The sequence below is a fragment of the Dreissena polymorpha genome, chromosome 5 (genome assembly GCF_020536995.1).
Source record: "Dreissena polymorpha isolate Duluth1 chromosome 5, UMN_Dpol_1.0, whole genome shotgun sequence".
Lineage (NCBI taxonomy): Eukaryota > Metazoa > Mollusca > Bivalvia > Myida > Dreissenidae > Dreissena > Dreissena polymorpha.
This window is the reverse complement of record NC_068359.1, coordinates 90,582,815-90,607,884: the sequence shown is the minus strand read 5'-3', so window position 1 is coordinate 90,607,884 and position 25,070 is coordinate 90,582,815. Positions and strand designations below refer to the sequence as shown.

The window sequence follows — 25,070 nt, the reverse complement described above, 5'->3', positions numbered from 1 at the left end:
AAAATGGCATGCTGAGCCTTACGCAGATTTGTATGTGAGAGCAAGGAACGACACTCTCTGCGTGAGATTGGTATGACGATTAATTGTTTTTTTTTATCGATCTTATTTATTGATCAATGAACGGCGATGTGTCGTTCTGACGCACACACCTGCATCCACGTGCCATTGGTTTTTAATGATCCTCAATTATTTGCTGTACAATTCTATAAATATTATTTTTCGGATCTAATTTCAAGTGCTCATTTCATAAGCACAGTGACGCCATGTATAAACCAACTTTTATGATGTCCCCCGATATTTGCCGAACGTGATCTTGGTCGCAATCAATCAGTTCAATGAAACTTTTGTGATTTGTTTTTGTTCGCGTTAAAAGAGTGTTGACCATATTGCAGATTCGATAATTGGTCGATTACTAATTACATTTTATTTACACGTATGACTGTATCTTAAGGAATTGTCTTATTACATCTAGTTAAACGGTGGGAAGTTTTCCAATTGAAAATTGTGCAGAAAACAATCGAATTAAAGGTAAGCACATAGAATGAATGTGCACGCGATCCATGCGAGTGTTGCATATTAGGAACAAAACGTAAACGTGACGTTGTAAACGCAACACAAGTTCGCGCTTTTGCTGATTTAGCGTTTTGTCGTATGTCGCGTTCAGGTAGGACAATCTGTGTGGAGAAAAGTGGCCCAAGGAGTTGACACAGTCTCTGGTAATCCCCCTACCGAAAAATGGCAACTCCAAGATGTACGAGAATAACCGCACTATCAGCCTCTTCAGTCATTCCAGCAATATCTTGCTACGCATCATCTTCAATTGTTTGAAAACTAAGGCAGCGGAACTGCTGGCCGAAGATCTGACTGTATTCAGTTGAACAGATTTTCAACTTCAAAGTCACAATTGGGAAACAACCCTGCAACACCAACGTGAGCGTGGCGTTTGGAATGATGGCTTATGGTATGTTATGAGTCAAAATAGACGAAGGGCTGGTGCGAATCGTCCAGGAACTTTACGGAAACGCCAGAAGCGCAGTACTTCTCGATGGACAGACTATTTTATGGCATCGCCCGTCCTGTTAAACATTTTCCTTGAGATGATAATGCAGGAGACTTTCCATGACACCCACACCTCTATCTCCATTGCTGGAAGATCATCTCCAACTTAAGATTCGCTAAAAATAATGACCTCATGGTTGGTGCCAGCAGTGATCTTCAAGATTTCACCAAAATAATCTATAAACAGACCAACACCAGTGCAGACATCACCGTTACGACAAGAAGCTGGCAGAAGTGACCACTTAGGTACCTAGGAAAAACCTTGTCCAAGAATTGCCATGGCGACCGCCGCGATTGCCAGACTGAGCACGTTGTGGACAAGCAGTTCCATCAAGCTTCCCCACAAAGTACAGGTTATATAAGTTCCTATAGTCTCCATCCTATTGTACGGCTGCGAGACCTGGCCGCTTCACGCGTACACGAAACACAAGGTACGGGCCCTCGAATAAAATGTTTCCGAAGACAGCTCCGTATCTCCTACATGGGACACAAGACCAACGAATACGTCGGGAACATGAATGCACATTGTGACCCGCAAGAACCCCAAGCGACGAAAGCTGGCTTAGTTTTGACACGTCACTAGGCACGACTCTCTGTGCAATACTGTTCTCCGGGGCACGCTAGAGGTTGTCGCAGTCGTGGCCGTAAGACGAAAAGCTGGATGGACAATATGACAGAGTGGACATCCCTTCCAATCGATGAATTACTCCGAGCAGCACACAACAGAAATGACTGTGGGAGGATTTCTGAATCGTCGTCCCTCATTTACCACCAACGACCAGACCGATCAATGGAATGATGATGATGATGATGATGATGAGATGCTTTAACATGTGAATTAACAATACGTTGATAGCAAGGCAGTGAATACAGTTATCAGTTATATAAATGATTAAATATACATGTACATCTATAATAAATAATTATAACGGAAGTGGAAAAAATCTGAAATGTCTGAACATTACAGGATAAAAAATGCTGCGACAAAATGAAATATTGCGCAAAAGGTCAACACGTGCAATATGTCAGCAACTCTTCCAGAACAAGAGGTCCGGAAGTTTAGACTTCCAGTCTTCAAAAGTAAATTAAACTCCAGTCTTCAAAAGTAAATTAAACTCGGGTCTTAAAATTAGCCTCGATACGGAGTGCAGTTACAACTCGCGTCATCAAATATGACTCGGTAAAATGACCAATGAAAAAGATTTTAAGTGCGCGTTAACGTTGCTTTTCATGAACATTCTCTTCAGAGCTTGAACTGATAAATATAGGGGCGAGTACAACTGGTGAATACCATTTACATTCAATTGTGCATGTACATGCAGACAAGAGGACTTCAGCTGTACTTTAATGCTAGTTTAAAGAAAATTCATGGAAAATACAATACGATAGCAAGCAACGGTTGGAAAATTTTATTTTTGTGTTTATGTTTTTATTGACACGTTTTGACCCCAATGCATAATTTGTTAAATGAAACATAGTAGGAGCTACACACAATAGCAATTACATGTAAACTGAAATGTACCTGTCACGTAAAACAGTTTCATTTTTAGTATTTAATATACTATTGTCATGATATATGTAGCAAAACATGTACGTTTTTAGTTGTCACAAACATATTTAGCCCATCCTAAGCTTAATTTGATTCGTGACACATATATCCAATCGTATTTGTGTTATTTTCTGCACTGCTGAGTCGGATTGTCGTGGTCGCTGCTGAGAGGGGTTCTGGAATGAGTGCCTCTGTTAGTGCGGAACAGCGCGGTGTTGTCCTCGAGGTCGCTGCTGGAAGGGGTTTGCCTTTGTTAGCGCGGAACAGCGCGGTGTTGTCCTCGAGGTCGCTGCTGGAAAGGTTGCCTCTGTTAGCGCGGAACAGCGCGGTGTTGTCCTCGAGGGTCGCTGCTGGGAGGAGAGTGTCCCCTGTTGGCGCGGAACAGCGCGGTGTTAAATTCGAGGTCGTTGATGGTAGGGGGTTGCCTCTGCTAGCGCGGAACAGCGCGGCGTTGTCCTCGAGGGTCGCTGCTGGAAGGGGGCTCTATTAGCGCGAAACATCGGGGTGATATCCTCGAGGTCGCTGCTGGTAGGGGGTGTCCACAGGTGGTTAGCATGTGGCTATGATATTAATTAGTGAAAACATCATTTTGAATGATAAATAATTCATATTATAACAAAAAAATAACTTTTCTGAAAAAAAAATTCACTATCAAATATATATATAACAAGGTATCCAACTCAAAATCACCCGAAAAACAGGGTGCATCGCTTTGAACAGCCATAACTTCATCAATTGTGCAGCGATTTCACGATCTCGGTCTTATTCAACGCAGATATGAATTTCCTTTCTGGAAATGTATATGTCTTGCAATATTTTTATAAATGCTGGTCAACTCTTAGAATAAAAAACACGATACACAACTCGCGTGACCTACTTAATATCGATCAGACAGGATCTAAGACTGAAATCTTTACGGAGTAAAGGGCATCTTCCATGCAAAGTTCACGTACCTCGATACAATAATTCCATTAAAAAAATATGAAAACAAACATTATTACCGTGCTTGTCGTTGCATTATGCATCAAAACCAACTGTCCAGCGCCGTTTGAAACCTTTGTATACATACATTTCCACTAACTGACATTTTAAAAACACGAGTGATTTTATTGGTACAATGCGAAGGTGTGTCTTTACACCCTGGAGATTTCATACATAAATCCTGTCTGATCGCTATTAAGTAGATCATGCGAATTGTGTATCGTTTTATTTCTTAAAAGTTGACCCAGCATGTGTAGAAATATAACAAGATATATACATTCCAGAAAGGAAATTCATTTATGCGTTGAAATCGCTTGCAAAACTGATGAAGTAATGGTTGTGCAAACGATGCAACTGTTTTAAGGGTGATTTCGAGTTGACTACCTTGTTATATATAATATCTATATTATATATATATATATATATATATATATATATAGATATATATATTATATATATATATTTGATAGTGATTTTTTTCAAAAAAGTTGATTTTTCGTTATAATATGATTATTTATCATTCAAAATGATGTTTTCACTAATTAATATTATAGCCACACGCTAACCACCTGTGGTGTGCCTCTGTTAGCGCGGCAAAGCGCGGTGTTGTCCTCGAGGTCGCTGTTGGGGAGGGGTTGTCTCTGTTAACGACGGCAACAGCGCGGTGTTTGTCTCGAGGTCGCTGCTGAGAGGGATGTCTCTGTTAACGCGGACAGCGCGGTGTTGTCCTCGAGGTCGCTGCTGAGACGGATGTCTCTGTTAGTGCGGAACAGCGCAATATTTCCTCAAGGTCGCTGCTGGGAGGGTGCTTCAATAAGCGCAAAACAGCGCGGTTAAGTCCGCGATTTGCTTTTTGAAATTTAACTAAGGGAATTGTTCAGCTCTTATAAACTTGTACTGTATTTTGTTCATGATTCATTAATAACAAGATTAAATCTTCATCGGTGAGTTTACACGCATTTTATGTTTTGTAAAGGTCCCAAATGTACTTGCAAAGAGGCTTTGTTATCATATGTCAGTTTCAGCCGAGTGCCGTTCCATAGGAATGTTGGTATGGTAGATTCCGCAATGTTGTCATTTGCCTCTCGACTCTTTTTACAGCAAAAACTCTTCCACGAGTTCAAATGTAACTAATGCAATAGCTATGACATTTTTAAGTAAAAAATAGAAATACCTGCCGATAAGCCATGCCAAGTGATCATCCTCGTTATTCAACAATGGCAAGTTCACGATGTACGCAACTCCTATTTTGTGTAGAAGCTCCAGTTTTTCCGGAAGTTTCTTCAATCCGAATCGTGTTTTTGCTAACGTGAATAAGGGGAGAGTTGGTAACATGAATTAAGGCAACAAATGACGATCATCGTTCTTGCAAGTCCTGCAGGGAAGCTCTCTCTAACATCTTTTTTCAAACAGATTTTCCAGAATATCAACTCCGTCCAATATATCGAAGAGAAACTGTCGTTGTCAGCATTGTAATTAATGTTCGTCTGCGTGCGCATCTGACGTCGTGCTGAGTAGGCAAAAATGTAAGGAATACTATTCCAGCAATAGCTAGAGATGTCTTCAACGTGTTTGGGCCAAAAAATACAGCCTCGTCCAAATTCGTGGAAAACGTTGTAAAAAATCACGACAATCTTCACGTCAAGAACGATAGCGTAAGCAAACCAGGCAATGTAGCACAGAGGCAGGTGTGCGGATAGTTCAAATGTGACCAGGGGTAGGTGCTTCTCTCTGTGGATATTAGCTGAAGACTGGATGAACGACAGCCGTAAACAATCCTAAAATCACGGCGTCTGCCGCAAAAATGGCTGCCCAGCTGGGCTTTAGGTTCTCCATGAGATACCAATTGATGGAGGCGGCCTGGATTGCGACAAAGGCGAGGCACAGGGCTCGTGTGGGCCAGTGGTGCAGGCAGCGGGCCACGGGGTGGCGCTCACTCATGGCGCTGCAGGCACGTCAGACGCTCTGCGGTAGGCGTCTACGAGTGGATGACGCTGGGAATGTCAGATAAGATAATGAATGTGCATCAAACTTAGTCTTAAAAAATTGCAATATTTACACTACTGGCCTATTAAAATTATTAACAAAATATATAACCGTATTTTGCTTCTCGAAGGGGAGGGGGGGGGGGGGTTAATAAACTTGACGTATTGTCCGTCCGTCTCCATAATATGGTCTCTGTCATTCCATTTTTCCCCGCGAGAAACTGATTTCCCAACTGATCATATGCTACAGAGTGGAAACGAAAAGGTGGCTAAACTATTTTGCTTTCAATTGTAATTCATCTCAATGACAGGGCTCTCTCTAACATTTAAGCCAAATTGATTTTGTGTAGCCAAATTTAAGAAACTGTAGCCAGGAATTATGACTTTTTCACGAAAAGCATTGAAATGATATAAAATATACCAAGCGGAAACAAAAATGGAGACCCTACAAGCTTTAAGTGTTACTGTGAGTCATGCCTTATCAAAAGTTGCATGCGCATATACAAAGGATAGCTGTGTAAAAGTGCGGTTATTTATAAGTTACTTAAAAGAAAATGTATATTTTACCGGTAAGCCACTTCATATTTATATTTGTTTTAAAGAAAACGCCCATGGATCAAATGCGTTTGCCTGGAACTCTTGGCTTCAATTAAGCTAACATATGCTTTAATAAGACTATTGGCATCAAAATAAGCAATATATGCCTAAATGAGACCCCTGACTGCAATTGGGCTAACATATGCATACATGAGACACATGGCTTCAATCAAGGTAACATATGCCTAAATTAGGCTTCTGACTTCAATAAAGCTAACATATGCTTCAACGAGGCTCCTGACTTCAACATTATCAGAACAATAATAATTATCATCATTGAATCATTATTATAATTATCACCCCAGGAAACCCGATACCTTGTGAGCAGCATAATACCATCCGAGCAGCTTATTATATTTTAGCGTGAACTTACATAGGGTAAGTTAATTGGAAAAATTAAAAAAATTCAAAGTCCAATTTCAAACAACTGTGTATAAGCATTGATAACAAAGGTATTGGCCAACATGTATAAAATTCCTGACAAATTTTCTTAAAAAATGAGCGAAATGTGGCTCCCTGAAGTAGAAGATCGGGCAAAATGGGCCATGTTCAGGCATTTAGGGGAGAAAACTGCTTTAATTTGCAAGCCACTACAATAATTAAAGGATTTATACAAACCTTTGCTTTGTAGAGGCCTATAGTAAGTGTTTGTGAGCACATATGCATACAATTGTACTTTTAATGCCTTATATATTATCAATAGTGCCTTTTCAACATGCGCCAGTTTTATTTCATTTTACCAACACTATTTTGGAAAATATAAAGAAATACTTGACTACTTTGTCACATAAATTTATTGGTTAGGTACATAGAATGATGTTTTAATAAGTGAATGTGGGGGGTTGTATGTATAATATTTAATTGTGGCGTGTTCTGAGACTTTTGGTACTAATTCGGCAAGCGTCATAATGAGAAAAACTCATTTAAATGACGTCGCTAAACTTGCGCTTAATTTTGTTTAAATTAATTGCCTAATGTTTTCTGTGATTTAACTGTTTAGCGTATTTAAGTAATATAAAAATCGGCACAGACTGGCCATGGAAGGAATTCATCTACATCTACATCGTACGTCGCTGCCGTCAATCTTGACAATTATGCGACAGGTGGTGAGAATGAGAAAAAAGTAAAGTGAGAAGAGTTGATAGTTAAAAGTCAGAAGGACAGTACAGATGCGTCCCCAGCAAGTAAATAGTTGATTTTGACCTTTTAAAGTGATATTGTGGGCATTTTTCACTGTTGAATTGAGCTGAAAAGAATTAACAGTTCAAAAGAGTTAGTTAAAATATGGTTACTGACCAATTATCTGCAACTCATAGAGATCTATTTCTTCCAGTTGTTTAAAAAAAAATATATTCGATATTTTACATTACTCTAAGCCGAAATGATCCGTAAAACAAAATAGTGTCTGTGTGTCGTATGAACGAATCTGCACTAAAACTCAATTTAGATTTACATCGTCAGTTGTCAAAACGAAAGTACGGTTGATATTCAAATGCATTATTTTTCTCTTTCCGGGATAGTGTTTAGTATGTTGATGCTGCATTAACAAATATAAGTGTATATGAAGTGAAAACACCAAAATAAACAACGGTTGCGATAGACACCTATAAACTGTTAGATGCCCATAATATCACTTTAATTTCAATGAGCTGACGTGTTATATACTTCCCTTTTAACGAATTTGGCCACAGCTAGTTTATAGACACAAACACGACTTCAACACATGTTGATACCGATTTAAGCTTGATGCTATTAATATTATTTGGATTTAACGTGTCTGTGAGCAAGGTAGTGTTATTCATTTAATCAACTTTACGTTTTATGGTTAAATGTACAAAATAATAACAAAAAACAACAACATATTTTCAAACGAAAACGAAAGTAAAATTGGCTACCATTACCTTTCGAAGTTCCTGTGATATTTTGTTTACAGTTTAATTTAATAAATGAAGTTCTTCAATGTTTTCTTATGGTTGAATGAGAAATTCAATCTGGTATTCATGCATATTTTTTTATAGATATTTTATTCCTAAATTTGTCTATAATAAAATAACATTTTTTTTAGAAATTACCTGTGTGGAATTTCTCCTACAATCATAGTCTGTCGCTGCATTAGTGAAATGCGATATTTGTGATAGATAAAGAATATTGAATTTAATTTGCTTAACTTCATGACTAAATTGATTACATCTTATTTTTGTTCAAGCACAAAATAACATCAGACAAGCCAGCTGGAAGATTAAAAGCCAGACCGGGTCTCTGTGCAGAGGATCATGAAGATGTCAAGGAATACATGACCTTCTTGAGAAGAAGTTTGATAAGTTATTAATACCACACCACCAGCAAACACTAAGCATCTCTGCTCAATGCCTGTGATATATTAAGACGATGAAATGGAACACTGTGCAAAAGCAACTATTCCTGTCTATCCCACTTGCAGATGTAACAAACCAAGTTGCCAACCAATATGGGACTAGTAAACGCTCATTTTACCGCTAGTTGCTGTAACAAATTAACAATCACGAGCAGTCTTTGATATTGGGCAATGACTATGATAGATTTTAGAGTAACTATAGCACACATGTTGATATTAATGTTTGAATTTAGAAGACATTTTACATATACCCACTTTATTATGTACTTTTAATAATTTATATTCCATTCCTCCATAGCGGCTTAAAATAAGTGCATGCATTTATTAATTTTAAAATAGTTACCATGGTAACCACATTGTCATATAACTAAATCTTTAATATTTATGATTCCTGAAAGTTTTGTTGTTTGATAAGTTTTATGATAACAATTTGTAAAATTAATTGAACGATTTATTGAAAATTGAACAAAACAGAAAAGTATTATGGGATCTGTTTTGAATTTGTTATAAATTGTTATTGTCATTGAATAATTATTATATCTGAAATGCTAAGAGATTGAAACAAATGCATTTTTAATAATGTTGTGTATAATTGTTTGCAAAGTTTATTGTTTAGTAAACATAATAAGTTTAGCGACGTCATTTTAAATGAGTTTTTCTCATTATGACGCTTGCCGAATTAGTACCAAAAGTCTCAGAACACGCCACATAAACTTATTAAAACATAATTATATGTACCTAACCAATTAATTTATGTGACAAAGTAGTCAAGTCTTTCTTTATATTTTCCGAAATAGTGTTGGTAAAATGAAATAAAACTGGTGCATGTTGAAAAGGCACTATTTATAATATATAAGGCATTAAAAGTACATTTGTATGCATATGTGCTCACAAACACTTACTATAGGCCTCTACAAAGCAAACAAATTGCAACAAAATGGCTTGAAATTAGGTTTTTTGTCACGAAAAAGAATTATAAAGTTGCTGCTCACATAAGGTTTCCTATTCTTCTCCAGATGGTATCCATGTTTTCCCAACATGGTCATTAAAAACTCAAATTTCTCCACAAAAAAATAGTTTTCCGGAGAAAACCCTGCTGAGAGGTTATGGCAGACATATGTAAGTTTGTATAAATCCTTTAATTAATGTAGTGGCTTGCAAATTAAAGAAGTTTTTCTCCCCTAAATGCCTGAACATGGCCCACTTTGCCCGATCTTCTACTTCAGGTAGCCACATTTCGCTCATTTTTTAAGAAAATTTGTCAGGATTTTTTCTACATGTAGGCCAATACCTTTGTTATCAATGTTAATACACAGTTGTTTGAAATTGGACTTTGAAATTTTTTAATTTTTCCAATTTACTTACCCTATGTAAGTTCACGCTAAAATATACAAAGCTGCTCGGATGGTATTATGCTGCTCACAAGGTATCGGGTTTCCTGGGGTGATGATAATTAGTTAAAAATCACATTTAAAACATCGACATATAGCAAGGAAAGAACGCGTTTTAAATTGCTAAGCACATAAATACATATAAAATTGCTAATTTTACATGAAGTTTGATGGCCAAGGGGGCTAAAAGATTGGAGACAAAACAAGAAAAATATAATATAGTTTGATGAAATACACTTTAGTTTCATTATCAAAACATTTCTCATGCTTCACTGTGAATCTGCAATAATGGGTCTTCTATACTCCTTAGGAATATTAAACAAATAAAGACTGAAAATCCAACCTGAAGCTTTCAATTCCTCTCCAGTAAACACGACACACGTATTCCGCATATGAAAACCAAGCCACTTGTATTTACATTTATACGGCTCAGTGAGAGTTAAAGCGAGTTAATAGTTCATAAGACATATCGATCCTTGAAAAATAGGCCGACGGAGACTGTATGTTTCATTGCATGGGCACAATCGGACATTGTTCGCCTTAGTGAATCCAAGAAAGACGTATGGGATGTTTTGCTTTAAGATCGCTAGTCTTTATCCTTCACAAGTGGGAAAAAAAGCTGCCAATTTTTTCACAACCCGCTGTCTCATTTGTTAACATTTATGTGAATTGTGTTGGATTCTTGCAATTAATTTTTTCATAGATTTAGACAAACCACGAATTTGTTTTGTTACATACTACTACTACTACTACTACTACTACTACTACTACTACTACTATTACTACTACTACTACTACTAGTAGTAGTATTACTACTACTACTACTACTACTACTTCTAACAATAATAATAATGATGATAATGATGATAATTATGATGGTGATGATGATGATGATGATGATGATGATGATGATGATGATGATGATGATGATGATGATGATGATGATGATGATGATGATGATGATGATGATGATGATGACGACGACGATGAAGACGACGACGACGATGATGATGATGATAATAATAATAATGATGATGATGATGATGATGATGATGATGATGATGATGCTGATGCTGATGCTGATGATGATGATGATGATGATGAAGATGATGTTGATGATGATGATGATGATTATTATTTATGTTATTATTAGATCTATTATTATTATTATTTTAAAGATTAATATTATTAATTTTCGCATTTCATGAATGTACATCACGTTAGTATTATAACAATATCCGCGACCATTCGACCGTGAGACGCTTTAAATGTGTTTCAGTCACTCATTCTGTCGATTTGCCCGTACTTGTGTATGCTGTAAATGCCACACACAGATTCATTCGTGGGTATACATTTATGGCGTCGTTAAGCTGTGGAGTTATTTGAGTCCACCCAGCTTCTTGATTGAAGTATAGGTCTAAAATTATTTAACATGAACATGATAGTTCACAATTTTGTTAAAGATAACTGATATAGTGTCTGTTGAGCGTGACATTCGCATTACCAGTTGTGATGATAAAAAATGGTCGAAGTTACTTCACACAATTTACAAAATATAGTGCGCTTTTAAAGTTTCAATTCGCGTGGTAGTCGTGAAGCCATGATCGCAATATGACTGCCCTAACGAAGAGGTTCGCGTTGAAGTTACCCTAAGGCAATACCTCGGATATATACACCGTTAAACTAGCCAGCACGCTTGCATATCGGTCTTCATTTAGTATAGTACGCACACTTGCACATTTAATCACATAGATGCTGCATTTTCGCATTTATTATTTATCAGACAATTAACTAATGTATGCCATTAATACTCCTGAGTACGGAGTGTTGCTAGTCCAGCGGATAATCGGGAAGAACGTCATGCATACGTTGGAACAAAGGTTTCGAGGATATACATGTATTGAATACTATCATATTTAAAGGGGCCTTTTCACATGTTTTGAAGTTTGTCATTAAATGCTTTATATTGATAAATGTAAACATTAAATTTTAAAATCTCCAGTAAAATATCAAAAATAAAATTTAAAAAGGGAAAAAAAGTAGCCCGCAGCAGGGCTCGAACCAGTGACCCCCGGAATCCTGAAGCAAAAACGCATCAGCCAACTGAGCTATCCTGCCAAGCATACATAACATTCGTATTTTGTACCTTATATAAGCTATCTTCGTAGTTTCACAAATTTAAACGACAACAACAGAACTCTCCAAATTATTCAATCGTTTCGCGTTGCAACGCTTTATAATTTTTAGGTTTTTAAATCGTCAAAAGATGTTTATAATGGCTATATTAGACCATGGCAAATGTTCAGTAATACTGTTTCCTCACAAATATCATAACTTAACCGAAAATTTGCGAATCTGAAACAACTTTTTTCAATTTTGTCAATTTACCAAACCGTGAAAAGATCCCTTTAAATCGCTCCACAAAGATTAGCCATAATGCTGGTGAGAGATAGTAATCACAGACGAAAAACATTTAATTCATTATTTGAATATTGGTATATTTTACACATGTTAAAGATTCAAAATCTAAAATTGATGCACAACGAGAATTATCATATTTTGTTATCCCCACGCTTAAGCGTGGGAATATTATTTTGATCCCCGCGTTCTGTTCGTTTGTCCTGGCCATTATCTCCTCCTACACTATTAGCACTAGAACCACATGGTAGCTATGAGCATATGTGCGACGGTGCACTATTTGGAATTTTGCTCTGACCCCTGGGTCAAAAAATGTGGGGGTAAAATGGGGTAAAAGGAGGACATTTTCACTCATTTTACAAACAACGTGCGACGCACATGATAATACAAACCCTGGGGCGCCCCGCCCACATAGACCACGCCCACCATAAATTGTGTTTTACCATAACTTCTTTATTTATTCACCAATTTACTTCACATTAATACTGAACATCTCTTATGACAACACGGTCTATCTCAACCGTCCATGCCCACATTACCCACCCCGAGGCCCCACCAACATAGGCCGTGCCACTTTAAGTATTTAAATTGCATTTTTGTGTTAAAGTGATATCATGGGCATCTAACAGTTTATAGGTGTCTATCGCAACCGTTGTTTATTTTTGGTGTTTTCACTTCATATACGCTTATATTTGTTAATGCAGCATCAGCATATTAAAACAATATCCCGGAAAGAAAAAAATAATGCATTTGAATAGCAACCGTACTTTCGTTTTGACAACTGACGACAGAAATGATTCGATTTACGATGTGAATCTAAATTGAGTTTTAGTGCAGATTCGTTCATACGATACAAAGACACTATTTTGTTTTACGGATCATTTCGGCTTAGAGGACTGGGTGGGTCATGTAAAATATCACAATATAATATATATTTTTATAAACAACTGGTAGCAAGATGAGTTGCAGATAATTGGTCAGTAACCACATTTTAACTAACTATTTTGACCTGTTTATTCTTTTCAGCTCAATTCAACAGTGACAAATGCCCATAATATCACTTTAATAATTAAGAAAATTGTTTTGTGATTTTGTAATTCATCGTTATAATGAAGAAAACTCAAAGTTGCTCAGATTTACTCAGAAACAAATTATTTGAGAAAATACTGGCCTCAACAACGCAGTCAAAGAGACACCATCATCCCATGTCGTGATTATTATGACTTTCAAGTGGTGACCTGGACTTTAAAGAGGCCTTTTCACGTTTTGGTAAATTGACAAAATTTGAAAAAAGTAGTTTCAGATTCGCAAATTGTCGATTTAGTTATGATATTTGTTAGGAAACAGTAATACTGAAGATTTGCCATGGTCTAATATAGCCATTATATGCATCTTTTGACGATTTAAAAACCTGAAAATTATAAAGTGTTGCAACGCGAAACGATTTAATAATTTGGAATGTTCTGCTGTTGTCGTTATATTTTGTGAAACTACGAGGATTGTTTATGTATAGTATAAAATATATCGTAAGAATGGTCGAGTGGTCTCAGTGGTAGACTTGTTTACTCCAGGACTCCAGGGGTCAGTGGTTCGCGCCCTGTTGAGGGCTACTTTTTTTTTTTTATTCTTGATTTTTTTACTGCAGCTTTTGAGAGCAAGTGTTTACATTTATCAATAAAAAGCATTTAATTACAAACCTCAAAACATGCCAAAATCTGTGAAAATCTGTGAAAAGGCCCCTTTAAACAAACGTGATTGCCTCATATCTTCCGGGCATCTTCTCAATGACACTTACTTACAAAAAGGAACTTGTTAACATTGATAAGAAGATTTGATTCAGACACGAACATGGAACTCAAGCTGTTTTACCTTTCAGTATTATGCTTTAATATTTTGTACACATGTACTATCAGCCATGATGAAATCGACATGACATATGTACGTTGTATCATAGTCGGGAGAGGCTGTCGTTGTATCATAGTCGGGAGAGGCTGTCGTTGTATCATAGTCGGGAGAGGCTGTCGTTGTATCATAGTCGGGAGAGGCTGTCGTTGTATCATAGTCGGGAGAGGCTGTCGTTGTATCATAGTCGGGAGAGGCTGTCGTTGTATCATAGTCGGGAGAGGCTGTCGTTGTATCATAGTCGGGAGAGGCTGTCGTTGTATCATAGTCGGGAGAGGCTGTCGTTGTATTTCCAAGATGTATCAAAGCGCTGAAGGCTTTGAAGTTGTTCGCTTTTGCATTCTCTTAGACGCAACTAGTTTTTCAAAATTAGGTTATAGCTTTTTTATCGCAAGTTTAAACTGAACACAGCCCATTCAAATTTATAAAGAGTGTGTCGCAACGAACATGTCTAAATCTTTAAGCTGTTTAATCTGCGTGCTCTGTTTATCATCCTATATATGTAATAGAGATATCTTAGACGAAATAATAACAACATGTCCCTTTTTGACGTTCTGAAAGCATAGAAAATATTATGAAAATAGTATAATGAGAACCAGTCAATATAAATAATGGCAATCACCATCATATTAAATGAATATTGTTGGAATATTGAAACCTATCACACTAAGAGTATAATTTAATGATCGAAATTCCCTATACAAAACTTTTGTTTTTTTGACACAAATTCAAAATATACAGCAACATAATTGATGCAAATAAATAAAAAGTTAATCTGCGAGCAATACTTGTTACAAAAGAATTAGGTAGTCATAAAGATAGCGCTGTTGATCCTGTTTTGGTGTTGATGAATTGCTTGTTTCCCTGGCGATTCACACGGTGTCAAGTTGTCAACCCGTCTCTGTCGGTATAGAACACCAATGCGCTTTTCGGCGTAGCTGTTTTACCCAGCTTTTCACCCTAAATGACGTTATAAATATTTAACATAACGCCAGCAGACACAAACGAATACATCGAATATTTCATAGGCTTATTCGAGAGAAATCCCCTGAACTTTGGTTACATCGACGTGTCTGTGCACAACGTAAAGGATGTGTTCAGTGTAAGGAATTCTGGACAACTATCTGCGTGTAAAAACGACACATAGACACAAATTGTGACCCAGTTACAATTACGCGTTAACATCCATCTCGTAGAATTTCAGGGTCTGTCATCAGTCACTAAATCCACAGGGGACGACATTTGAGTATCGATAAACACATTTTTGCTTCCAAATGTGAAAACAAACACTACCGAAATAGCATAGGTTCACGATAAGAGGAAACTCGTTCAATAATCTAACCACAAATGTTTGTCGTTCTCGGTCAGCACGTCTGGAAATCGTTCCTGGACGCCTTAATAGGCTGCCCTGATTTGCCAGTTTGCTATATTTGCTATTTTGAATTCATTTTTATATCGAAAAGCATTGTGCTAAAATGAGCCATTTACGATCCGCAATGAGATTTTTTAACCCTCGTCATGCGAAAACGGATCTTATCTCATCATTATAGCTATAGCCCACTCAGTCTGCGCATCTCTCAGTCTGGTCAGGAGATACATAACGAGACAATAAAACCTTGAGTAATTGTATAGCAGACAGCATCGCCCGTGACCAGACTTCGCAAATGCACGGGCCGGGCTTGAGCTACGCTAGCCGAAACGTCATAAGACCCATTTTCTCATGACACGACTGTGAAAGTGTGCTTTGAAAGCAAACTGCGTGCTAATAAAATATTAACATACGATATATTTCGATAGTGAATAAATCAATTCATAAAAAGCCATGCGAGGACACATATGATGTGAACTCCCGTAGTAGCATGTCTATCTGTAGCATCGGCCCTCTTAATGAATACATAAGAATATTGGAAGTAAACAAATACAAAACACGCATGTGTTAAATGTAAATCTACAGTTAAATGTGTATTCTTGGACATAACAACGAAAACTGCATTTACATCGGCCATGTTTTGACACAATAATGGCTAGACTCAGACCCCTGTAGTAATCTGTTTCATGTACAATTGTTTCATAGTATCGGCCCTTCTGAATGGTTGCTAAGATTTGTTACTGTGCGCATGTGCTTGTTCTTAAAAGAAACTTATTGGAAAAAACGAAACTCTTGCTCATATTGTTCTTAAAATATTTTTACATTTTATTAAAAAATAAGCGTTTTGATAAAGCTACTATTAATCCATAAACAAACTAACATAATTGTGTGTTAAGTATAGCATCATCCTGAAAGAAATATGACCTACTTTCCAACGAACACCGGAAATCATGAGAATGACCGTCGTAATTGTCATGGATAGCCATCAAATAAATTACAACTTCTATAATTTGAAAAAAAATAACTTTCCAACACTTCTTGAAGGTTTTTCGTTAAATGCATGCGGTACATAAGCGACTAACAAGTGAAAAACAAACACAAGTTAAACTTTTGCTTTCAATTTAATTGTTTAGAAACGTCAATTTTTTAAACTGTATTTCCAAGTCCATATTTACGCCCGATATTTGTTTTTAAAAGATATTTCTTTTTTTAATATATTCGGTACAAACGATTTTAAAGCATTTTTGTCGTTGTCTTTAGAATATCTGTAGTTATTGGTGAACTCATGTTCATCTTTTTATAAAGTGAGAACTGTGAGATTAAACAAGCTTATAATAGGGGCCTTTTCACGTTTTGGTAAATTGACAACATTAAAACAAAGTTGTCTCAGATTCGCAAATTTTCATTTAAGTAATGATATGTGTGAGGAAACAGTAATACTGAACATTTACCATGCTCCAAAATAGCCATTATATGCATCTTTTGGCGATTTAAAAACCTGAAAGTTATAAAGCGTTGCAACTCGAAACGATTGAATAAATTGGAAAGTTATGTTTTTGTCGTTATATTTTGTGGAACTACAAGGATTGCTCTATTGCCCGCCTTATATAACAGAAATGCAGAATTCGCTTTGGATTACTGTGATAGTAAGCAGGCAATACAAAAGCAATCCAGTTTTGTTCTGAAGAATTAGTTCCCAATAGCGTTAAGTCAAGCACGTGTGGCCTTTTATACATTGCTTCAAGATTTCGGAATATTCCTCTGTTCTATATGTAAGTGCTGTACTCTTTTTAAGTTTATGGCTACGCATTAGAATCGTCTTGATGACGCGATTTTTATGAACAACAACATATGAAGAACACATATGTATTTGCCAACCATACATATTTCTTTATGTGTACACTTCCGTACGTTAAAGCCTCTATAACGATTTTTTTAGATACAAAATGCTCGTTTTTATTTATTTTTGACACTATTAATTCCATTTGAATTTCCCGCGAATATATCTATTCATACGACACACGAACACTAAAATGGAACGATGTTAGTGTTCATATTAGAATGAATAGATATCGTTGCGGGAAATTAAAATGGAATTAAATATGCAAAACAATAATACAATCGAGCGTTTTGTATCTACATACATCTATTTTACCAGACCACATATGGCGTTGAAATTTCGACAATTGCCATAAGGAACACTGATTTTTAAACTATACTTTATTTTACGAAAAATTGTACGAAATTTTCGTTGATTTTGAGTAGTAATGGCCTTTACAGGGGCGACTCCAGGATTTCTCGTTAGGGAGAGGGCGGGATATTGAAAGATTTGCTGGGGGTCTAGGGGGCGGGGGCGCTAGGGCCCCTGCTGGGTGCAGGGCAAAGCCCTGCTATAGGGTCCAGGGGGGCAAAGCCTCCCTGCAGCTCCACGATTTTAGTGATTTTGAAGGCTTTGACAACCACTTCTCGAGCATGTCACGCCTTAAGTACTTTCATCAAAGTACCATCTTATAATGCCAAAAAAGTGCATTGTCTATACGTAATATTGATGGATATAGCCGGACGAAATGCTATAAACAAGAACACACTAACGGTTATCAGGCTAGTCAAAGTCTTCTGCATTTTCGCTCGTTTTGGCTTTGGCGCATCCATCTTTGTTGACATAAAATGCAGCGAAAAAGGAATCAATTTGCAAAAAGAGGGATACATCAGAATCGCAAAGTTTGACTTGAAAAACCGGGCGACAGAGAGTCTAAAGTTAAAGCCTCTAAAACGCTCAAAATCAACGAAAATTTCGTTAAGTATTCCGTAAAATAAAATTAATACCTAAACCATCAGTGTCTCTATAGCAATATCCACAATTTCAACGCTAGATGTGGTATGATTACATAGATATTTTGTAGATACAAAATGCTCGTTTTTATTTATTTGTGACACTATTAATTCCATTTTAATTTCCCGCCAATATATATATTAATACGACACACAAAACCATGTTAGTGTTCATGTGTCGTATGAATATATATCTTTGCGGGAAATTAAAATGGAATTAAATATGCAAAACAATAATAACAAGAAACCGTCGAAGACGGATGATGCTCCCCAAAGGTTTTTTGTCACAATATTGCACTATATATTCAGATAAAAGGAAACGTCTTGAGGGGCATAACTTTGGACAAAATAATACGATGGATGGTTTAGCAACTTAAAAATTTCAAAGCAGAGGCGTATTTAGGTGGGGGGGGGGGCTAGGGGGGCTAGGGGGGGCTGGCTAAAGCCCCCCCCCAGCTGGCTGGCTAGATATGATTTAAAAAAAATGAGCCCCTTACAGTTCCAATCCACTAGTGTATTTCCTGTCATATGCCCCTAATTAGGCCATTAACAGCTGTCAATTTGTGTGATTAGCCCCCAGGCATGTGAACAGACGATCTAACCTTCGCCAGCTTAACTGCACGCTACATTGACTGTAAGTGATAAACTGCGATATTTGATTGGCTGAAGGAGATACATTCAACTTATGAAATTCATCGATACATTTGTATCGGGATATATATATGTGACCAAAGCTGGGAAAATCAGTCTTGTGTTAAAAAAATCACATTTTTACTTTTTGGCAATTTTGGATTCTCTGAACATTGTAGTTAACAAAAATGATATAGATTTTTTATTTATCACATTTAAAACTTATTTTATGACCTTCCAAAGTGACCAACCCTACATTTTACCGTCACTAAAAGTTATCATTTAATACAAAAAAACAACGAAAACATTCAAACATCAAGCACATTGTTTTATTAAAACAATAATCTTTCCTTTAGTCAAATACATAATTATAGTGCAATAAACTGACAACAGCATTATGGACATTTAAAATGTACCATTTGTGTTGCTATGGTAACCGATCTACATGTTAATAATCACCAGAGCACACAATCACGCCTTTTATAAATCTATGAATTGTATTTTCAATCAAGTGTTTGTTTAACGGCAAACACAACATTAATTTAACTGTTTTGTAACTAGTTAAACAATAACAATCAATAATTTGTGTGTTCCATGAACAATTTCCTTTTTTTATTCAGTTACATGTGTATTTAAGTATAATGTAACCTCAAACACAACAGAATGGAAAAACACAGCATTGAAAAGTGTTGGTTGAAAGTACACTTGGATACTAAATGTTTCAGTAAATGAAATAATCATTATTTATCATTATTTCTGATAGAGAAAAATAGACAAAATAAACAATAACTTAAACATAAAAATTGTTTGTTTTTGTTACTATGGAAACATTGTAGCAAACAAGCAAAAATATAGGATTTCCATTGTAAAACTTTAATAAATACAATATTCACACTGATTTTTTTCCAGTTTTTCGGAAAGGCAGTCTGTGTCCATAAGGAGAAAACAATTGCATGGTTACATGGAAAAAATGATTTTTGTTTTGTAAATATGAGATATAAAAAACTTGAAAACAAGCTTGTGCAATTAGAACAAACGTTTGCATTGAACATTTCAAAACCTGTATCAACTGACACATTTAGCAATCGTATACATGTTTTAGCTTTCCTAGGAATAGAGGATTTTTTGCATTGTTTGGGGGAAAATATATCACCCAATACCTTGGCCAAAATAAACACTGATACATGATGTATGTAATTGTTGTGGCACTATCAGAGAAGATCAGATGCGCATCTTAATGCATCTTCTTTTTTGGGGGGCACAGTCTGTTTTTTGTTGCTCACCAGTAGCGCGTTTCGGACATGTCAAGTTTTTTATTCATCTATGCGACAGAATTCACGAATGTTTTCAAATAAATACCACTGATGGTCCAGATCAAGCCCTTTCGCAAACATTTCTTATGGCAGGTTGTCACAGCTCACATTAAAATTCATTTATTTATAATGGCTTTTCCTCGGGCTTTCCTTAGCCTTGTGATTTGATAAACAAATAATATAATTTGCCTCTATACAAGCCGGTTCCGTATGCCCTGTGCGACTTGGATTGCTTTGATTACTTGGGTTGACTTGGGTCGACTTGGGTTGACTTGGGTCGACTTGGGTTGACTTGGGTCGACTTGGGTCGACTTGGGTCGACTTGGGTTGGCTTGAGTTGACTTGGGTCAACTTGGGTTGATTTGAGTCAACTTGGGTTGACTTGGATCACCTAGGGTGTCTTGGGTGACTTGGGTCACCCCGGTTGTCTTACACCTATTGCAACGAGTCTGCAATGTCTCCCCTCTGCGTTACGCAAGGGAGACAATCAATGTCCCCCCTCTGCGTTTATGCAAGGAAGACAAACGGTCAGTGTCTCCCCTCTGCGTTACGCAAGGGAGACAATCAATGTCCCCCCTCTGCGTTTATGCAAGGAAGACAATCGGTCAGTGTTGTACAAGCGACACTCAGTAGCTTGACAGACTCAGGCTGACCTACGAGACCTGACATGTGCACTAACTGGAATGGAAACCTTTGACCCGGACTTATATACGAGTCTCTAGGCTACCCAGCAAGCTATGGTATGTTGTGCGCAAAGTTGCCAGGGTCACCTCCACTCGAAAGTATCCAAAGTCACAGAGATGTCCCTTGCTCAGGCTGACCTAAGAGACCAGAAACGTGCACTGTCTTATATTACCAAAGAAAACCTGTGACCCGGACAAAGGTATGAGTCTCTATTGAAGCTAACCAGCAAGCTATGGTGTAGTGCGCAAAGTTGCTTGAGTCACTTCTACTCAAAGGCATCCAAAGTCCCAGATAATTTCAATGGTATAAGGTCTCTAATTATTACAACGTATTTAACGTTGTGAACTGTTCGACGATCGAACGCAGACTGCTCGCTCCCCATAAGAGCAGCACTTTATATACTGATATATATACCACGTGATCCGCTTGCTAAAGACATCACCCTACTATTTCATGAAAACACAACCCTACCGTTTTAAGCAGTAACTGTATTGTAACTGTATTATACTACTACTATATCCTGCAAAAACATATTGTGCATGTTTTTAACCGGCTTGTATTATTAAATCATCAAATTATGTACATAAAAATACAATGATCAATCCAAAATACACACGCTATTTGCGTGGAACGTACCGAATAGTCGAATGCTTGTTCGCGGGAAATGTACTTTCGTTTTGGTGTAAATAATAGGAAAGAACTCAAAGAATAATGAACCTAAAGGATAAAATACCGGCCAAAATCGTCACACTACCCACGCCTCCGATTTCAAGCGTCCCGCTTACAATACTCTGTCTAAGTGTGAAACAAAAACGTCAACATCTTTTATTGACGAACAAAATACTACTCCCGGTAGTCATGTTAAAAGCAAATGTTATGACAAAACATGATATCTAATGCTAAATGAATGACTAGTATCCTGATGAGATGAGAAAAACAAACATGAGTATGACCTGATGAAACAATGAACAAGAAACAGTAACAATAAACTATACAGCTAACTCTAATAGTTCTAAATGTGTCTCAGTCATTTGGCAGTATGCCCCATGGTTATGTGGATATAGAAACCCATCGCGTCATGGCATATTTCACCGCAGACATTACATCTCATAGGATTGTCGACACAATGGCAACCCTTATGTACGAATATCATGGCCTGGTTGCCGAAGGTGATATCGCACACATCGCATTTGTTTACCCTAGGTTCGTCTGTCTGGATCTGTACGTTACAGCCAACCACCGTGGGGACCTGTCTTTTTATCGAACTATGGTCTGGAGCGGCAGTTTCAAGTGGGCGATCACAGCTGACCTCGTTTCCCATCCAGGAGCTGCATGCCTGCTCCACGGCCAGATGCGACTTCTTAGGAGCCATGACTGGTTCTGGCGCCATCCGTTTCCTGATTATTCTTCCTACGTTAAAATCTATGCAAGGTTCTTCCTCTACACCAACTTCGGGGTCGCTATCCAATTCCCTTTCAATACCAGTGATCTCGGATTCAAGTTTTAGTCTAGCATTTTCTAGCTTGACATGCTCAAGTTCGGCTCTTATCCTATCCAAGTCGCTTTGTTCTTGATGTGCAGCCATCGTGAAGCTGAGTCGGGATGCTTTAAAGGTCGTCCCAATATATCCCACCGCTGCCACCAATTTTTGTAACGTGTCTACCGTTCCTTCGGGATATATATATAATGGCTTTTCCTCGGGCTTTCCTTAGCCTTGTGATTTGATAAACAAATAATATAATTTGCCTCTATACAAGCCGGTTCCGTATGCCCTGTGCGACTTGGATTGCTTTGATTACTTGGGTTGACTTGGGTCGACTTGGGTCGACTTGGGTCGACTTGGGTCGACTTGGGTCGACTTGGGTTGGCTTGAGTTGACTTGGGTCAACTTGGGTTGATTTGAGTCAACTTGGGTTGACTTGGATCACCTAGGGTGTCTTGGGTGACTTGGGTCACCCCGGGTGTCTTACACCTATTGCAACGAGTCTGCAATGTCTCCCCTCTGCGTTACGCAAGGGAGACAATCAATGTCCCCCCTCTGCGTTTATGCAAGGAAGACAAACGGTCAGTGTCTCCCCTCTGCGTTACGCAAGGGAGACAATCAATGTCCCCCCTCTGCGTTTATGCAAGGAAGACAATCGGTCAGTGTTGTACAAGCGACACTCAGTAGCTTGACAGACTCAGGCTGACCTACGAGACCTGACACGTGCACTAACTGGAATGGAAACCTTTGACCCGGACTTATATACGAGTCTCTAGGCTACCCAGCAAGCTATGGTATGTTGTGCGCAAAGTTGCCAGGGTCACCTCCACTCGAAAGTATCCAAAGTCACAGAGATGTCCCTTGCTCAGGCTGACCTAAGAGACCAGAAACGTGCACTGTCTTATATTACCAAAGAAAACCTGTGACCCGGACAAAGGTATGAGTCTCTATTGAAGCTACCCAGCAAGCTATGGTGTAGTGCGCAAAGTTGCTTGGGTCACTTCTACTCAAAAGGCATCCAAAGTCCCAGATAATTTCAATGGTATAAGGTCTCTAATTATTACAACGTATTTAACGTTGTGAACTGTTCGACGATCGAACGAAGACTGCTCGCTCCCTATATTTTAAATATTTATACGCGCGTTCTTCGAACAAACCTGTTTTAGTGGTTTGTCTGGCGTTGCTATTTAATTCGATTTTTAACAGTATCGAGAATCATTGCGCTCATGCTTAATTCATTAATCAATATGATGGCATAATTCTTGTTAAATTAATTAAAAATAATATTTATCATGGTATTGTTGTAAAACACATTAAGAATCTATTATTGACATACCATATGATATCGCTGGATATCTTCATTTAACATCTGTCTGGTCTAAAGAAAATTCCAGTTCACCTAGTTCACGCTATAGCGTCTTTATTATGTAACGATTATTTTCCTGGCCGCGAACTCCGATCAGCACATAGGGTAGAGACGCAGCGATGATCTGTATGTAAACTCTGACATTCACACACAGTGGCCGCAAATTGACCCGATATACCACGCGAGTTGAAATGCAATCCATTAAAGTGAGTCTTCGCTTCCACTGCTCTCCATACTTTAACATGTTGACAGGAATATGGAAGTTAGTAATAAGTATGAGAAAATAGCCTTTAAGTGCAAGCGTTCTCGCGCTGAAAATCTTCTGAAAATAAAAGGTGGACGCACAAACTGTATTGATGTCGAGATTGAGTGTAAAACTGCTATCTATTAGCCTTTTCATTAGATATAAAATTGGTTCATGCTGAACACGCAGTAAAACAGTGTTACAAAGACGCGGACATGTTTCCAATGTTCTGGTCGTATTCTCAAATCAGCCGATGCAGTCAATGAAGTGTATTCATCTGTACTTGGCCGCGGGAAGTTTTATTTGAATTCTATTGGACGCTAACAAAGGTCAGGCTAAGGTGAAAAGCTGGTTTAATACAGCTTACGCCGAATAAAAGAGGTTATTTCGGTGACTACATGTAATTCGGTTTTTCAAATGCACGTGACAGTCATGTGACGAAAAATGGAGGACGAAGAACAACAACTCCTCAAAAGACGAAACATACAGCAAGAAAGCGTCAATGCTCAAAACTACCCAGGGGTACGACCAGCAGGAATCGAAATCAACCAGGAAAATGACAACACAAATAAAAAGGCATATTTAAATGATATTGAGTTGAATTCTGTTGTAAAATATGGCCTGTTAAGCGAGTATTTTCCGGACAGTGATATTTTCCGGATGATTTTAAAAGGTTGTCGGGTCTTTTGACCCAAAGCTCTTTCGGCCCCGTTTTTTCAGGCTCATTCGGTCATTATTTCAGGCTCATTCGGCTCAAGTACAGTCAAGTTAACATTACCGGATCAGTAGCGTAATTAAGTTGTTGTGGTGGAAGGCAATAAATGTTTCGAGACTTCTTTTACACCAGTTTGATTAAATATAACCTTTTTTTGCTTACTGATTCAGCACAAAGT

General features: G+C 37.6%; 2 protein-coding genes and 2 long non-coding RNA genes across 4 annotated transcripts in view; 2 read left to right on the top strand and 2 right to left on the bottom strand.

Moving 5' to 3' along the window:
- LOC127881741 (uncharacterized) overlaps positions 1-2,846 on the bottom strand; it is a 127,106-nt gene extending 124,260 nt beyond the window's left edge. Inside the window, exon 1 of the long non-coding RNA XR_008050238.1 lies at positions 2,582-2,846. This is a non-coding gene — a long non-coding RNA (uncharacterized LOC127881741). The remainder of the gene's footprint in view (positions 1-2,581) is intronic.
- LOC127881740 (uncharacterized) overlaps positions 1-9,629 on the top strand; it is a 128,555-nt gene extending 118,926 nt beyond the window's left edge. The window contains exon 3 of the long non-coding RNA XR_008050237.1: positions 9,498-9,629. This is a non-coding gene — a long non-coding RNA (uncharacterized LOC127881740). The remainder of the gene's footprint in view (positions 1-9,497) is intronic.
- The window catches only part of LOC127881735 (uncharacterized), a 132,843-nt gene extending 122,519 nt beyond the window's left edge, over positions 1-10,324 (bottom strand). The window contains exon 1 of the mRNA XM_052429819.1: positions 10,280-10,324. The gene's annotated coding sequence lies outside the window, so the exon portion shown is untranslated. The remainder of the gene's footprint in view (positions 1-10,279) is intronic.
- Positions 10,325-24,585: 14,261 nt separating this feature from the next.
- LOC127881730 (solute carrier family 2, facilitated glucose transporter member 3-like) overlaps positions 24,586-25,070 on the top strand; it is a 76,165-nt gene continuing 75,680 nt past the window's right edge. The window contains exon 1 of the mRNA XM_052429813.1: positions 24,586-24,753. Within this exon, the coding sequence (XP_052285773.1) occupies positions 24,622-24,753 (132 nt within the window). The 5' untranslated portion in view covers positions 24,586-24,621. The remainder of the gene's footprint in view (positions 24,754-25,070) is intronic.